This window comes from Rhinolophus sinicus, chromosome 3 (genome assembly GCF_057876585.1).
Source record: "Rhinolophus sinicus isolate RSI-liver-muscle chromosome 3, RSI-T2T, whole genome shotgun sequence".
In the NCBI taxonomy this organism is placed as follows: Eukaryota; Metazoa; Chordata; class Mammalia; order Chiroptera; family Rhinolophidae; genus Rhinolophus; species Rhinolophus sinicus.
Window position 1 is genome coordinate 159,002,950 of NC_142503.1, and position 16,614 is coordinate 159,019,563.

At 38.8% G+C, this 16,614-nt stretch overlaps 1 protein-coding gene across 1 annotated transcript; it reads left to right on the forward strand.

Moving 5' to 3' along the window:
* The first annotated feature begins 390 nt into the window (after window positions 1–390).
* FEM1B (fem-1 homolog B) lies at window positions 391–16,269 on the forward strand. The gene is made up of 2 exons (XM_019725628.3): window positions 391–1,365; window positions 10,011–16,269. Exons 1-2 carry the CDS (start codon window positions 1,118–1,120, stop codon window positions 11,644–11,646), a joined length of 1,884 nt encoding a protein of 627 aa, XP_019581187.1. The 5' UTR covers window positions 391–1,117; the 3' UTR covers window positions 11,647–16,269.
* The last annotated feature ends 345 nt before the right edge of the window (window positions 16,270–16,614 follow it).

Here is a 16,614-nt window from a genome sequence, read left to right on the forward strand (position 1 = left end):
CGGGGTTCCAGTCTCTTTTCAGAGCCTGGTTCGGTGGCCCTCAAAGTCATCCCACATTTCCGGGGTTCAGAGAAGCCGCCCTTTTCCAAATACGGACCCCTGCCTGATGCACAAAGTTCCCTCCCTGGGCCCCCAATCAGGGGGCGAGGGGGAGGTCACCGCACCGTCTATAGTAAAATGGGGAGGGCCTTCAAGCCCACCGATAGTAACGGTTCAGTGCCCTCATTTTGTTCCTGTTCCTGGCTTGGGACCCCCCAGGGCCGTGTGGGGAGAGGGGGAGGCTCCAGGCGTCAAGGGCATTGAGGACATCCAGGCCCGAATTGGGGATGGGCCAGTTTTGCGCAGCAGAACCTTTCTTCACGAAGGTCTCGTTTTCTAGCCGGTCGGCTTTGGAAGAGACACCTCGCTTAACCATCTCTCCGGCTCGCACCCTCCCCCTCCCCGGCCCTGTCGGCTGAAGCTCGCCTTCCTCCCCGCCCGAGGTCGGGGGCTGCTGCTGTGGGAGCGTTCCGCGTCGCTCCGGCCCACCTCCCTAACCCTGCCTAACCCCACAGGCGTGGAGCTCGAAGCCGGCAACAGCGCTTGGCACTTCTGAGCTCCGGAGGGTGAGGGCCTGCGGGTTTCCTCCAGGCGGGGAGGTCGGAGAGCAGAGGCGGAGGCAGTTTCAGGCCTGAGGCCCTGCTGGCCGGGTCGGGTGAGACGTGCCCATCATTCGCCCTCCGGGCCGCGCGCGGCCCTCTTGGGACCTCACCGGCGACCCGTAGCTCGGGCACGCGCTTGTCGCAGCCCGCAGGAAGGAGGGGTCCTGCCTGAGGCCCGGGACAGCGGCCGCCATGGAGGTCCCCGCGGCCCAGGGCCCGCGCCTGGGGCCTTGGGGACAGCCCTGACCGCCCTCCTCCCTGCCGGCGCTGGGTCGCGGGCGTGCTGCGGGCGGCAGTCCGTCATCTCTGCCTCTCCGCCCTCCCCGGGCCGCGCAGCTGCTTGGGCGCGGCGGCGACGGCGCCCTGTTGAATGGGCTGTGAGGGCCCAGGTTTGAAGCGCTGGCGAACGCGGCCTCCGGGGGCGCAAGGCAGCAGCAGCGGTGGCGACCAAACGGGTGTTGGAGTTGGCGGCGGCCATGGAGGGCCTGGCTGGCTATGTATACAAGGCAGCCAGCGAGGGCAAGGTGCTGACCCTGGCCGCCTTGCTTCTCAACCGGTCTGAAAGCGACATCCGCTATCTGCTTGGCTATGTCAGTCAGCAGGGAGGGCAACGCTCCACGCCCCTCATCATCGCAGCCCGCAATGGCCACGCCAAGGTGGTGCGCTTGCTGTTAGAACATTACCGGGTGCAGACTCAGCAGACTGGCACCGTCCGCTTCGACGGGTAGGTACATCCCTACTCCACACACCTCTCCCACGCGCGCGAACCTACCACTCCACGAATCCTACCCTCCCTCACACTCTTCACCGAGGTATCACTTCTCCCTTGTACGTCCTCCTGCCCCATTCATGCCCACTTCATCGTCCAGGGCTAACACTCCATCCCAGGTTCTGGTGTTCATCCTACAGCTTATTCCCTCTCTAGGTAAATAGCCACACCCTCTATCTTGATGTCTAATCGGTATTCTTTGGTCTGTGGATGAGCATTATAGAGGAGGTGGCTGCCTTTTCAAGTGTTACCTTTATCAGTACTGAGGTTGTAACCGAGATCAGAAATTAATGAGGTCAGCAATTAACATTGAAGACTTCTGAAGAGTTACTTGGCCAACCAGTTTTTACCCCTTCAAGTGAGTGGTTCCATAAAGCCCTCAGTGGATGGCTGGGGCCTTAATGTCAAAATAGGCCCTGAGAACCAGCAGCAGTTCCAGCTTCTTGAGGGATTGTTAGTTACACAGTCAGACATCCCCAGACATGATTCTGACTCTTCCACATTGCTGGGGAGTAGATATGTTGACTGCAAAAATGGCACTGGACCGGGTGTAGGAGATGATGCCATTGTTAAATTACATGTTATCCTGTGATATTGTGGGGAAGATTGAAATTCATATTACCATAGTTAAAATTTGCCCTTTGGGTTTAATTGTGCATATTTTTGAGTATGCTGATGTCGAACTAGATTTGTAGGCTTGATGTCTTTTTATGTGCTGAACGATTATAAGTGTTTTACAGATTACAGTGGCATAAAGATTTTGCTTCATTGATTGCATTTGCTTTTGTAGACTTGTTCCAGTACATAAGCTATTCTGACATTTTCTTTTGAGGTCCAAGCATAAAAATATGTATCTCTAGTTTTGGTGATTGAAAACTCCTTGATTAAAACCTGATTTAAAAATCACTTCTTGAGGATGACTAAGGCATTGTTGAAATTTGATTGATTCTTTTTTAGGTTTAAAGAATAAAGGCTTTTTCTTTGTTTTAGATGAGAGGTAAATGTTTTAGAATATTACATTTTAATGAAATGGTAGCCCACAGGTGATGGTTAATCTCTGGTACCACCTCTTTAGACATTAAGGAGCCGGTCTTTTTCGTGTTGACCAAAGATGGCAACCTGATTCATGTTTACTTTCCCCTACTGGCTTCTGTGTCCTTTCTGTAGCTCCCTGCATTCCCACAGCCTTTCCTATACCCAGAGGAGGAAAGAAGCGGAATGACCCCTGAACTTCCAGCACGATTCCAGTGTGTAGGCACCTGCATCCATTGAGAGATGAATCTCTGCAAAAACAGCTGCTGGGAACAGTGCTGTAAGGGGCTTGCTAAGGCCTAGTTGGATAAGGGGAGAATAGTGGTGAGAAAAGAGTTTTCTAAAGCATTTGGAAAAGCCATACTTATTGCCATATTTCTTAACCATCAAAGAGAAAGGTATTTTGAGGTGGTAATTAAAAAAATCTGAAATGATTAGAAATGTAGCATTGAGCCTATATACTGGCTCTCCTTGCCTAGTAATCTGTACTGGCCAGTGAAATTAAGGGGTTCAGTGAGCAAACATTTATTGAACACCTACTGTGTGCCAGGCTCTAAGGTAGGTATTGGGTATACAGAGATGAATAACATACTGTTTGCACTGTAGAGGAAGACAGCCTAGTTGGCGTGGGGAGTGGAGAAGTAGCTATATCAATGATTAATTGCAGATTCTGTGCCATTTAGGATTCTAGAAGTCTTTTGGACCACTGAGGAGGCAGAGGAAAAGGAAGTGCTTAGCTTTGCCTGGGGGAATCAGGGAAGGTTTCACAAAAGATGTGCCAGGCATCTTTAAAGGATGGTAGGAATTGAAGAAGAGGGGCAGCAAGATGGTGCACTTGGAATGACAACTGTTTCACGGCCATTGCAGGAAGGGATTCAAGATGGGGAAATTAAGGAGATGGTGGGAGACTGGAGAGAGGTGGAGGCCAGATTTTGATGATCGTTGTGTAAAATATCACGAGTCAGACTGGTCAGACTGCAGTCAAAAACATTTCTATCATTCGCAATTTTGTCTGAGCCTTTTTGAATCTATTTTGTTTATGGATTAGTACAATTATGAGCCTATTAGCTGCTATGTTAAAGTATTTTAGTATTTGTTTATTAAATGTCTAGAATGGGCCTAGCCCTGTGCCATATTGTGTGGAAGACACAGCAAAACATTTCTACTTTTGAGGAGCTTACCAATTAATTAACAAAAGAATTAAAATTTATGGCCACCTTTCTGCCCATTCACACCACTCTGTGAGATTATTTTTGCAGTTTATCCCAGTCATCTTGGCATTTCAGAACTAGATAGACTGTTATTTGCAAATGTCACGATTTCACTTTGTATTCATTCCAGATATTGTGAAAATGTTAGCCTGAGTGAGGTGTTCACAATATGAAGCTTACTCATCCCTTAGGCGCTGGTTTTGAGGTATTTAGCTGAAACACCTCCATCTTTCGATTCCACTGACACTTGCGACCCATGGCCAGGTGGGGACAAACAGGTTCTCTGTGCATGCTGAAGTAGATTATTAGGGTTTTTAAAGTCTCACTCCTTAGCTTTATCCTAAGTAACAGTAATTATGGGTTTGATATGGTACGAGAGAGAGAGAGAGAGAGAGAGAGAGAGAGAGAGAGAGAGAGAGAGAGAGAGAGAGAGAGACACATTAAAATACCATTAAAAATTTTTAAAGTCTGTTCTGCCCGAAAACTTTCATAACACCTTAAGACACAAAAGTGGATTCATAATAGAGCTTCAAGGAGTAAGGAACCACCCACCTAGATTAAATGATGCTACTTGAGTCCTTGTTCATATTTTTAGGAGTAGCATTTAATATTATTTTAGTTATGGCTTAATACATGAAGGCCAAAACTGACACAGATGAGTGGACAAGAAGACAAGTTACATGAGTGGGCATGCAGGTAGAACCTTTAGTTAGTTGGAGAATGGAAAGATGTTAAGAATGTTATAGAAATGGAACAGAACAAAGGGGAGGTGTCATGTGACTGTGGAATATAGTGCTGCCTTGAGTTCTGAGGGCCTGACTGCTCTGTGCAGAACTTGTAGGAACCCCTGTACTAAAAGAGGTTTGCTGACGTGGATGGGAAAGGGAACAGGACCTCTGGGAATTCTGAGGCTTTTTGTTGAGTGTTCTTACTTTTAAAGTCAGAGCTAGCACTAAGACTTTTAATGAATGTCCAGGTAGAGGAAAGGCATGAGGGGCACATCGTCATTGGACTTCATTTAGAAAGTCATTGCCAGTATATTTCCAGGAACTGCATTTGATCTAATAAGTTATTTTAAGGACTTTGGTTAAAATAAAGTGCTGATTATTTACATGTAATGAATTTTTATTTCTCTTTCAAATGCTTGAATCATACTTTTATTTCAAATTGAACCAGGAAATAGTTGAGCTTAGTTTTGTGATCAGAACTGTTATCTTTTATTGTGAAATGTTTCCATCATCTGATGCATACATGTTGTTTAAAAAGATGAATGTAAGATTATAGTTTCTTGACTTTTAAGACGAAATACATAATAGAGTGTTTGCATTGCAATTTTGGATTGAGTCTAGAAAGATCATTGTTTTACAGTGCTCCTGTAGGCAGGCACTAAGTAAATATTGCATTAATTTTATTATATTTTTATTTTCTGTTATAAATGTTTTTGGTGTTTTGTTTAAAGCAGTATATACTTATAATTTTAGCTGAATTTTGTGGACAAAGGAATGTCATAGATGTTAAGCTTATAACTGCCTTTATTCTGTTTAATGTTTTTGTTTAGATATAGACATTAAAAATTCACTATGGCTAATGTTTCTAGTCATTTTATAATACATTCTGCTGTGAATATTTTGTCATAAACTAAAGAATTTTCATTGCTTCAGTGAAAATTGATAACTGAAATTTTTTTGAGGCTCCTCTCACGAAAATAGCGAAAAATGGAAATTATTAGGCTATACTAGAAAAAGTATTAAACTATTACAAAAACCCAGTGAAGTATATACTTGGAATTTAATTTTTATTCTTACATCGTTCTTGGAAATTTGAGGTTAGAAAAGTATTTTAATCACTTTTTGTGTTTTTTTCCATCTTTAAAATGGAGTCATATTTACTTGTACTGTTATTTCCAGAGTTAAAGATAATGTATGGGAATGCCTATGTAATGTAACATTTCTTGAGTTTTGGATAGTTTGGGTTCATGTTTGTTCCTGGCATATAATAATTTTATATTTTTAAAGAGGGCAAGAAAATATTGTAACTATGTAAGTGTAAGTATATATTAATAATGTATTAACTTTTGCATAGGTTATATTAATAATCGGTTTGAAATAATGCTTTTTAAATGGAAACAAATGTTTGAATAATGATATGGACTATGATTCCTTACATTTGATGCATTTTATAGTTTCCGAAGTACGATTGTATTTTTAATCTCATATAAACTTTTAGTTATGTATCTGTAAAATGGGCATGTTAATAATATCTACTTCTAATTGGGAGGAGGTTATCGTGAGAATTGAATGAGATATTTTGCATATTAAGTACGTAAATACAGTGCTAGGCACATTGAAACTACTTATTAACTATTTGTGTTAATTTAAGCTGTTTCTCTTTAAATTGATTTGTGCCTCTTTTTTTGTTTCTAATTATACCTATTTTTAGTTAAGGCATAACATTTATTAAGGTGCTTAAGTCTTAAGTGTACAGTGTGATAACATTTAATATGTTTACTTCCATGTAGTCACCTTCTAGATCAATATATAGAACATTTTTATCATTCTGCATTTCCCTTATGCTCTTTCTTAGTCAATTACCCTTCTTTCCCCTCAGAAGTAATGCTTATTCAGCTTTCCATCACCATAAATTAGTTTTGCTTATACTTGAACTTCCTATAAATGCAATCATAACAGTATACTTTTTTGGTCTGGCTTTTTTTGCTTAACACTTTGAGATTCATCCATGTAGTTGCATGTATCAATATTGTTCATTTGTTCGTTTATTTATCTATTTATTTATTTATTTAATGCTGTGATTCCATTGTATGAATATGTGAGCTTACACCGTTGATGGATATTTTGTTGATTCTAGTGTTTGACCATTATAAATAAAACTGCTATAAACATTTTTGTATAGGTTTTCTGGCATTTGCATTCATTTCTCTTCAGTATATACCAAGGAGTGGAATAACTGGGTCATAGGGTTGGTGTATGTTTAACTTTAATAGTTACTGCCAAACAGTTTTCCTAAAGTGGTTGAACTGAGTTACATTCCTACCTGCAATGAGAGTTTGCGTTGCTCCACATCTTGGCCAACACTTAGTGTTCTCATGTCAGTCTTACTAATTTTAGCTATTCTGGTAGATGTATATTGGTAATTCCTGGTTTTAATTTGCATTCCCCTGGTGAGTAATTATCGTGAACATCGTTTCATATGTTTATTGGTCATTCGGATATCTCCTTTTGTGAAATATACTTGTTCAGTCTTTTCACCTATTTTTTAATTGGGTTGTTTGCCTTTTTCTTATTGATTTGTCAAATATATCTAATGCAAATGTCTTCTCCTAGTGAATGGGTTGCCTATTCACTTTCTTCACAATGTCTTTTGATGAATAGAAGTTTTTAACTTTAATGAAGTCCAATAAAACCAATTTGTTTTCTTTTATGGTTAGTGCTATTTTTGCATTCTGTTTAAGAAATTGTCATCAATCCTGAGGTCATGAAGATAGTCTTATTTTTTAGAAGCTCTTATTGTTTGCTTTTCATATTATAGGTCTGTGCTGCATCTCTAACTTTTGTGTATTGTGTGAGATAAGAGTCAAGGTTAATTTTTTTCCTTACAGACATCTAGTTGCTTTAGCACCATTTGTTAAAAAAGACCATACTATCTACTTAAATTTCAGTGGAGCTTCGGTCATAAATCAAGTAACTATATGTGTGAATCTGTTTCTGGAGGTTTTTTGTTTGTTTGTTTGTTTGTTTGTTCTATTCATCTACCCTTGTGCTAGTGACACACTATTTTAATTACTGTAGTTTGTCCTCCAGCTTTTTTTTCCTCAAGATTATCTTCATTGTTCTAAGTACTTTGCATTTCTGTATGCATTTTAGAATTGTTTTGTAGCATCTTAGTTTCTACACATATGTGTGCATGCATGTGTGTGTACACTGACACATCTCACACACACACACACCTCTGCTGGGATTTTGATATAGATTGCATTGACTCTATAGATCATTTAGGGGAGAATTGACATCTTAACACTATTGAGTCTTCTAAACTATGAACGGGTCAATATTTCTCCATTTATTAGGTCTTTTAATTTTTCTCAGGAATGTGTTATAGTTTTCAATGTAGAGGTCTTACACATTTTTCATGAGATTTATTATACTGATATTTTCTGATGCTGTTCTCTGGCATTTTTTGACAGTGAATTAAAAAATTTTTGAACTTTGTATATATAATTATGACAAAAATATAAGTGAATTGTAATTAAACTGAATTGTTTACAAAAGGTACAGTTTGCAACCACTAAAACATGGGTGTAATATCTTATTTTCTTGATTCATTCTTTAGTTTAAAAAATTAAGTTAAATGCCATTTTAAAAATAAAAACTTCAGAAGAAGCTTAACAAGGCTTCCAGTTTTATTTATTTATTTTGGAGGTATGTCTTCCATACAGTAAAATGCACAAATCTTAAATGTGCAGTTTGATGAGGTTTTTCCCCTCTAAATATCCACCTGTGAAGCCACTACCTAGATCAAGATATAGGATGTTTCCAGGAGCTTTAAGCCTCTTTCTAGTAGATCCCACACCCTCCCCAGTAGGTAACCTACTGAGAAGGCTTTGCTTATAAACATTTTGTCATTATATGAAATTGAAGAAGTAAATGCTTTTGAATTATTATAAAGTGGGTTTTTTATTTTCAGCAGAAATGATAGACAGTGTTGTTTTTGGGGGTGTTGTTAATTGGGGTTAAACTATGATATTTATATTATCCCAGAGGAATTGTACTCTTACTTCATGGGAGGTATAATTTGGCCTGTGTTATAAGGTTGTATAGTGAGAAGCTTAGCAGTGAGGTGTTTGGTAATTAATTGCTCTAGTGAATATTGCTTTTAATTGACTTTTTTCTTAACACTTTTAAGTATGTATACTTATTTTAGTCATTCTAGCACCGTAAATCTAAATATCTCCAGCAAAAATCTACTTTTAGGTCTGATGGTCAGGAATAGTATGAAAAGTTGGGATACTGAGGTTGGGGAAACATGAAATAGTAGGAAAGACTCGCCTCCTAGCAAGCTAGTTTTATATAAGTAGTGAACCTAGAACATATTGGACACTCAGTAAGTTAGTGGTGACTGTGAAGCCACAAAGTCCAACCATGGACTGAAGGTCAGAGAAGATGCCTACTTGGTTTTCAGAAAGTGCTAGTTGTTTCCTGCTGTTACTAGTATTTTCCCCCAATGAGGAACACACATAGACCCACAATACACACACATATACATAATATATTTTTTAAACTTTTAAATTGGAATATCACATACGAGTATGGAGAGAAATGCACAAATTAAAAGTGTATATATATATATATATATATATATATATATATACACACACACATATACACACACACACTTTATATATATATATATGTTTCACAAGAACATGTTTGTTTAATAAAGTCCCCTTTGTGCTTCCTGCCATTCACTAACTCCCCCCAAAGGTAACTAGTATCCTGACTTCTAACACTACAGATAGGTATGTAAATGTAATAATATAACAGGTACTATGTGTGGTTGACTTCTTTTGCTCAGCATCATGTGTATGTGATCCATCCATATTGTTGTAGGAGCAGTAATTTCATTCTTTTTACTGTAGTAGAGTAAGTATAATATTTGATTAGCTTAGACAATCGTAGGGCGAAGTGATCTGCTTAAATGCTTTCCTTCCTAAAGCAGTTTCTAACACAGTGCTAATGTAGGGACTGGGATGGCTTTATTACCGACTTGCTGAGACAAACTGTGGTACCTGGTACCTGGGGAACCCTGGGAAGGAGGAGCGTGCTGTACTCTTAAGAGCCAGTGCATCAGCTTGACGGTAAAGAAGTTACAAACCACCATACATTTCCTCTGTTTTCTGAAATTTATTTACTTTTGCTAGTAGAAAGTTGATGTTTTTTATGTTTATGTACTTTAGTAATAACAGTAATCGCTAATAATAGCTAGTATATATTGAGCTTATACTAGGTACAGGTCCTATGCAAAGTGCTTTACTTAAATTACTTGATTTTACTTTCACCCAAACTAATGTTTTATTACTACCGTGTTTCCCCGAAAATAAGACCTAGCCAGACCATCAGCTCTAATGCGTCTTTTGGAGTAAAAATTAATAATACCCAGTCTTATATTAATTTTTGCTCCAAAAGACGCATTAGAGCTGATGGTCCGGCTAGGTCTTATTTTCGGGGAAACATGGTATTCTGTAGATTGAGGTTTTGGTCAGTGCAAATGAATACATTCTCTAAAGTTACATTTAGGATTTGTGGCCTCCATTTTCTTAACTTTTGTTCTTTCTGTGAATAGGTATGTCATTGATGGTGCCACTGCTCTTTGGTGTGCGGCAGGAGCAGGACATTTTGAAGTTGTTAAACTTCTAGTCAGCCATGGAGCCAACGTGAACCATACGACAGTGACTAACTCGACCCCCCTGCGGGCAGCATGCTTTGATGGCCGACTGGACATTGTGAAATACTTAGTTGAAAATAATGCCAACATCAGCATTGCCAACAAGTATGACAACACCTGCCTAATGATTGCAGCATATAAGGGGCACACTGACGTGGTCAGGTACCTTTTAGAACAGCGTGCGGACCCCAATGCTAAAGCGCACTGTGGGGCCACCGCACTGCACTTTGCAGCGGAAGCTGGCCACATAGACATTGTGAAAGAGCTGATAAAATGGCGTGCTGCGATAGTCGTGAACGGCCACGGCATGACGCCGTTAAAAGTAGCTGCCGAAAGCTGTAAAGCCGATGTCGTGGAGCTGTTGCTCTCACATGCCGATTGTGACCGAAGGAGTCGTATTGAGGCTTTGGAACTCTTGGGCGCCTCCTTTGCAAATGACCGTGAGAACTATGACATCATGAAGACATACCACTACTTATACTTAGCCATGTTGGAGAGGTTTCAAGATGGTGATAACATTCTTGAGAAAGAGGTTCTCCCACCAATCCATGCATATGGGAATAGAACTGAATGTAGAAATCCTCAGGAACTGGAATCCATTCGGCAAGACAGAGATGCTCTTCATATGGAAGGCCTGATAGTTCGGGAACGGATTTTAGGTGCCGACAATATTGATGTTTCCCATCCCATCATTTACAGGGGAGCTGTGTATGCAGATAACATGGAATTTGAACAGTGTATCAAGTTGTGGCTTCATGCCCTGCACCTCAGACAGAAAGGTAACCGGAATACCCACAAAGATCTTCTTCGATTTGCTCAAGTTTTCTCACAGATGATACATCTGAATGAAACTGTGAAGGCCCCAGACATAGAATGTGTTTTGCGATGCAGTGTTTTGGAAATAGAACAGAGTATGAACAGAGTAAGAAGCATTTCAGATGCTGATGTCCACAGTGCTATGGACAATTATGAATGTAACCTCTATACCTTTTTGTATTTAGTGTGCATCTCCACCAAAACACAGTGCAGTGAAGAAGACCAGTGCAGAATTAACAAGCAGATCTACAACCTGATCCACCTGGATCCCAGGACTCGGGAAGGCTTCACCTTGCTGCATCTCGCTGTCAACTCCAATACTCCAGTTGATGATTTCCACACCAACGATGTCTGCAGCTTCCCAAATGCACTTGTCACCAAGCTCCTGCTGGACTGTGGAGCCGAGGTGAACGCTGTGGACAACGAGGGGAACAGCGCCCTGCATATCATTGTTCAGTACAACAGGCCCATCAGCGATTTTCTGACCTTGCACTCGATCATCATTAGCCTCGTGGAAGCTGGCGCTCATACTGACATGACAAACAAACAGAATAAGACGCCGCTGGACAAGAGTACAACTGGGGTGTCTGAAATACTACTTAAAACTCAGATGAAGATGAGTCTCAAGTGCCTGGCTGCCCGAGCAGTTCGGGCTAATGACATTAACTACCAAGACCAGATCCCCAGGACTCTTGAAGAGTTTGTGGGGTTTCATTAAGTGACTGGAGATGTAAAATCATTTAATGTGGTGCTAAAAAGTAAAGAACTTTAATCACAGACGATAGAATTATGTGTTCATAAATTCTACTTTTCTTTCCATTACCCTTTCTTCCTATCCATCCTTCGTTCTGTATTTGGTCTTCTTGCCTCATACAGTAATTGATTTCAAATACACTTTAAACAAAGCCACACTGTGTAGGTGTAACTAATCTAAGGTATTTGAATATTTGGTCACTTAACTGTTTTTCTTTTTAAGGAATGAATATGAAATATTTTGTTTATGTAACAAGGAACATTTATGATTTGAAGTTGATACTGCCAACAAAAGTATTTCTGTTAAGCCTTTGTCAGCGTGTTATCCTTGCAGCAGTTTTGAGGATTTCATGAAGGGAAACAACTAAAACAGAACATTAAAAGTAATGGGATACCCAGGTGTTCTGCACATGCCAAACTGCTGTAGGTAGTTTTCACTCTTCCATTATTTATGTGGAGTGACACAACACATTATAACATCAGGAGGATTAAAAAAATATATAGCTGCGGATTAATCTGAAAAATATGCCAGTTTAATAATAGTTACAAATTTCTAAAGTTAAGTCCAAATTGTTGCATTATTGCTGGGTGGTATATACAAAGTAATAATCTTAAAGCAACTTTTCAAAGAATATCAAAGGACTATTTGCCTTTAGGCTTTGAATTCTAAAATTCTTTGAAGTCTCTGTTTTAATGTAGTTTATCTAAATTGCAGCAGTCTGCATTTGACTGAGCTCAGACATGTATAAATTATGAATGATGTGTTTTCTTATGAAACAAATTGTCACATATTGTTACACATTTTATTTTTGTTTCTTTCTCCCTTTCCTCCTATGTGGTATCTTTTAAAATTTGGAAACTACTTTTCCAGAGGGCATTATTTATACTTCCCTAATATGGTGTGTATGACAGATGAAAAGGAACTAGGATATTTTTAATTTTTTCACTTTCTTTACTTAGTCTTTGATGAGAAGTAGAAAAAATCAGTAGTGTGGTATAGGAAATGTTTTTGATGATGAAAATAATTTGAATGCCACTTTAAAAGGTATTTCTGTCTGAGAGCTGCAAACTTTTCAGTCACAAAATGTCACTTATTTCAACAGGATTTGATGTTTCTTTTGTTTTGTTTTAAGGCAACATTTTAAGTGTCAGACTACGAGTATTCTGTGATTATCTATTAAGCTTCAGAAATTCAAGTAAAGGGTACACCTATTTTTATTCATATTAAAAATGATAAAGTAAAATTAGCTATATCTGTATTTTTCTCTCGTGCCAAATGAATGCCTTAGCTACTCATAGTGCATGGTACTGTAAGTAAAGATCTACAGCTTTTTTTTCTTTAATGAAAAACATTATAATGATGTAGCAACATCAGTTAGAACTTAAAAAAAACCTGTAAGGTTTCAATTAACATTTTATCTATGGATATTACTTTGTGAAGTATAAGGGAAAGGCTGCAGTTGGATCAGTATAAAACATAACGACCAAGCCAAAATCAGCACCTAGGGCCTTAAATAAAATAGAGATACCCCACAAAATGAAATACTTTGAAGGGAGGGATTGGAAGGGGGAAATTTAAAAACTTGCCCCTCATGAATGCAAGACACTTTTACAGCTACTGTAGTTATACTTCGTTTGTCTTCTTGCTTCAGTTAGGAATGTTTTGATAGTAAATTCTGTCATGGTAATATATTTCTGTTTTTCTAACCTGAGATTTTTACAAGGAAGGTTTTTAGGATGTTTAAAGGGAGGTATTTAAATGAGCCCTAATTTGAAAATTACTGGCCTTGATCCTCCTGGTGTAAATCAAGGAAATACTGTACCTAGCTCTTGGCAACTCTCATGGACTGAAAGAGAAAATGCGTCCTCAAGGTGAGTGAATCATGCCTTTCCACAACTCAGATCGGACCCTGTATTTTTCAGACTTCAAGGCCTGCTTATTTGACAGTTTGAGGAATGGCTATGATACTTGGTATTCAGTTGGTTTCATTATTAATGTATATGATTTTTAAATACCAAAACTTAAAATTATCAGCTAATGTTGCATGTTTTAAAAACCGTTTCATCCCTTGGCTACCCAGGACCAGCACTATTTTAGATATTGCTTCTTTATAAAATGAGGATAATGATTATATATACATATTTAGACATCAAAATTAATGACCCAGTGTCTTTGAGAAGGGAGGACTGAATATTGGAGAAAGTAAAACTGCTGATTGAAATACTGACAAAGTGGGAGAGATAATTTGAAGACAGTGGAATAAACTATGGACTCTGCTAATGGTAACTGAGATTTTTTTTTTTTTCATTGTAGCATCGTAGCACATGTGCACTATATTCCTAAGGATCTAATTCTGTCTTGTAAAATAAATCCAAATATATATTGTGAAACACCTGTATAAAACCATTCTTGAAACAAGTAATCTATATGCCTGTTTTTTATTTGTTTTTGATAGAATTATTTTAAAATTTGTTTAGCCAAACCCTTCCCAAGCTTAATTTTTTTTTTTTTTTTTAAGGGAATAAATAGGTAAGAAAGATTATAGTTTTGTATCTCAGCTCTCTGAGAACTCTAGGCTGTCTCCATTTTCCAGCCACTTTTGTCATTTTATGTTTCTTGGTAGGATTAAGCTTTGGATTGTAAGTCTTCCTTGGTAACATTACAAATTCAATCAAAACTTCTTCGTCTTGCTCAATAATTGTCATATAAATTTGGCTGAACTAGAAGCCCAGGTGGATGAATGCCTGAGCAAACCATGTGAAATTTAGCTTGGTTTTGTGCTTTTTGTAGAGTTGGTGAAATTGAATTCCTAATTTTAGGTAACTATTTCACTCAAGGAACAGGCAAGAAATCCATCCCCTCAATTATAAAGAAGGGGGACATTTTTGACATAAGAACTCTGACACAACATCGTTTTTTTTCAGTCTACCCTGGATTGCTCTGGTAGGCCACAGCCTAATGGCCTTAAGATTCTTTGCTGTGGGCACTTCCAATCGACAAACAAGCCTTGGTCTTGCTTCTTTCTGGGAAGGGTTTTATTTCATGATACTAATTATTGATTAATAAGTGGTAATTATGAGAAACGTAGGGGTGATAGCACTGTGTGAAATATATGATTTGGGGGAAGGAGCTCCCTGAGTATCAACTGCATTTGGCAAGTGTTTTTGCAAATGAAAATCCCAAGGGAACGGAACAACAAACACCCTGTCACCAGTCTCCACCGCAGTCGAGACAGCTCCTTTATGAATAAGACCATGTTGGATTATTCAAGCAGAAACATTTTTTCATTTATTTATTTTTTTGGAATGGGGCAGGGTGAGGAGTGAGTTGCTGGACCTTGGATTACAGTTTGCTGGGTTTAGAAGCCGTCAGTGACTGAACTAGTGAGTAGATGGATGAACGTATAAAGGACTTGTTTTTATGGTAGATTTTCTGTAAAAATCTTAAATGTTCCTTTTCAGGCTAGCCAGATGTATCAATGTACAGATGATATTCTGTTTTCCTCACTGACTATAACATTAAAGTGGTTTAAAGAAATCTGAACTCTGCCTTTTGCTCTATGAAAAGTTACTAGTTCATAAGATTTTAAGCTGTGTGTTCATTCCTACTGTGAAAATGCACAGCTCTGCTCTGCATATCCTCTGGAAAATAGAACGTTCCTAATTATGTATGGCACATGGTGGGGCTTTCTCATACATTTCTGGCAGACTTGCCCAAATCTTCAGATGGGCTGAGTTGTATAGCATTCCCCTCCCCCAACTGGGATCTGAAATAAATGTTACATTGATAGTGGTGATAGATATATTAATTTTTAAAACTATAAAGCAAATGTCTCTAGTCCTAGGTTCGTGGTGTGTTCATTTGTGTTAATGTGTAGGGAAGGGACATTGATTTGATGGTTATGGGGAGTATATCTTGATGTGTGTGCAGGGGTGAGTATTGCTAAATTATTAACAGCTTTTCATTTAGGGATGAGTCACGTGATGAATGGCCAAATCAGAAAAATGAAGGAGTGAAGATGCAAGCTTTGCCAAGTGATGAAGTGAACAAGGTTTTGTATCTGTTTTTTTATCAGGTGTAAAATTTATGCATGGCTTTTTTTGTTGTTGCTTAGTAATTGGTAGAGGAGAAAACATGAGGGAAAAAAAAAACCTCAGCTTTGCTAACCAATCTTTTCAGAGGTGCATAGTTGAGGAGTAAAATCTGACTGGCCTAACGTGTTGAAAGAGCCTATTCTTTATAATATTCACCCCATCCTGCAGTCCTCCATGTAAAGGAACTAAATGGTTGTATTCTAGTAATTCACTGTGATTTATAACAAACCAGTGATGTCATTCTATTGTGCACTTTTGTCAAACCATTTACGTGACTTTAATAAACTTAGTAAACTTGCTGACTGCACCAGAGGTCTATTAGTGATTTATATATTGCATGACATTTTCTATTTGAGTTTGACATGTAGAATTATTTTTAATTTCATGGCAATTGACAGTCCTAATAGCCCAGCTAATTTGAAACTAACAATATTGCTGTGTAAAAGGAAAAAATGGTGTTTGTGTTCAGTAAATGTTTGGAAAAAAAAAACTACCTTGAAGTTTGTGTCTTTATTGTTCAGTGTGCCGTAGTTGAGATGATCTTTTGTTGAATTCATTTGAAAAAAGTTGTTGACGTTATACATGTGCGTGGGGGAAAATTCAGATAGTAAAGAAAAATTCAAATAGTGAAAAAAAAGGAAATTCCCTTCCCATCTCTCTCTGCTTTCCATGTGAACTCTTCAGAGGGCAGTCGCCATTAGTAGTTTTTTTTTTTTTTTTTAGATTTTATTGGGGAAGGGGTACAGAACTTTATTGGGGAAGAGTGTGTACTTCCAGGACTTTTTTCCAAGTCAAGTTGTTGTCCTTTCAGTCTTAGTTGTGGAGGGCACAGCTCAGC

Coding starts and splice junctions, on each gene's coding strand:
- FEM1B (XM_019725628.3), top strand. CDS start 1,118: ATGGAGGGCCTGGCTGGCTATGTATACAAGGCAGCCAGCGAGGGCAAG. Junction 1,366..10,010: donor GGCACCGTCCGCTTCGACGG/GTAGGTACATCC, acceptor TTCTGTGAATAG/GTATGTCATTGATGGTGCCA.